We start from the raw sequence: 1,089 nt of genomic DNA on the forward strand, positions 1-1,089 counted from the left end.
CCCTCCACGCGGCGCGGCGCTCGCCACGCCACCAGGTGGCAGCGGCGGCAGGCGGACCACACGGGACAGGTGGGAACAGCCTTTAGTCGGCGCCCAGCAGCGTCACCACTCGCAGCGCCTCCTCGGCTGAGCGGCACTGGGTCAGCTGGAACTGGACCTCCACGGTCAGGGCCTCGGGCTGGGGGGCGAAGTCGGGCGCGTGAGGCCAGGATTTCCTCCTTTCTGGAGAAACGGGAACGCGCCTGAGTGCGGACAGGGCAGCCACCAGCCCCAGACGCAGGCCGGGTAGCCACGGGGCAGGGCCAGGCGCCAAGGGCGTGGCGACTGCACCTCTGCCAGGCGCCCACACTCTGCGGCCCGCTACGCTGCGGCTGCCTGGCCAGCGCTCAGTCCAGGCCGTTCCCATTTCTGGCCACCACCCCTGTGTTCATCTCAGACTCTCAGGAGCCACAGCGGCTTCAAACGACCCCGCAGCGCGGGCTCCTGCGCGTGGCACGGCCTGGCCAGGACAGCCTCCACTCCGGGGAGCCCAGGCCCACCCACAGAGGTCAGCGCCCTGCCAGGCGCCTCACAGGCCGCACTGCTGGATCTGGCACCCCTCCAGGCAGCTGGTTCTTCCTGAACTCAAATCTCAGCCTCACGAATCTGGGGGTCCTGGCTGCTGGCCAGTGCAGCCAGCGGCCGCAGCAGGAGCTGGACAGTCTGCTGCCCGGCCCTTCCCCAGAGCCTCTCCGCCAGCCACCACCAGCAGAGCTCTGGCCTCAGGCCTCGCTCCTCTCCCAGCTGAGAGCCTCGCGCTGCCCGCTGTCTGCCCGCCTGGCCCTACGCTGCACTCAGCGCCGAAGGCAGCAGGCCAGGTCGTGGGCTCAGGGGTGCTGGTCACAGGGAAGCTCCGGAGTGCTGCGCCCGCCCGGCCCACGGGCCCCCGAGCAGCAGGCGCTCACCTGTGCCTGGCAGCCTGGCCTTGGCCTTCCCGCCCTCTGGAGCTGTGAGGAACACCTGCCGGTTACCCACACCCGTCTGTACCAGGCCCCCCGCGCCCCCTAGGTCTCATAGCCCCACAGCGCCCCAGAACCCCCGGCCCCACAG

The 1,089-nt window shown here is 70.9% G+C and overlaps 1 protein-coding gene across 1 annotated transcript in view; it reads right to left on the reverse strand.

Moving 5' to 3' along the window:
• Nucleotides 1-65: 65 nt before the first annotated feature.
• LRRC43 (leucine rich repeat containing 43) overlaps nt 66-1,089 on the reverse strand; it is a 10,546-nt gene continuing 9,522 nt past the window's right edge. The window contains exons 9-10 of the mRNA XM_012730844.1: nt 945-999; nt 66-324 (exon numbers count right to left, since the gene is read on the reverse strand). Coding sequence (XP_012586298.1) covers nt 83-324; nt 945-999 — 297 coding nt within the window. The 3' untranslated portion in view covers nt 66-82. The remainder of the gene's footprint in view (nt 325-944; nt 1,000-1,089) is intronic.

The sequence above is a fragment of the Condylura cristata genome, unplaced genomic scaffold (assembly GCF_000260355.1).
Source record: "Condylura cristata isolate star-nosed mole 26May11 unplaced genomic scaffold, ConCri1.0 scaffold00029, whole genome shotgun sequence".
NCBI classification, from domain to species: Eukaryota; Metazoa; Chordata; class Mammalia; order Eulipotyphla; family Talpidae; genus Condylura; species Condylura cristata.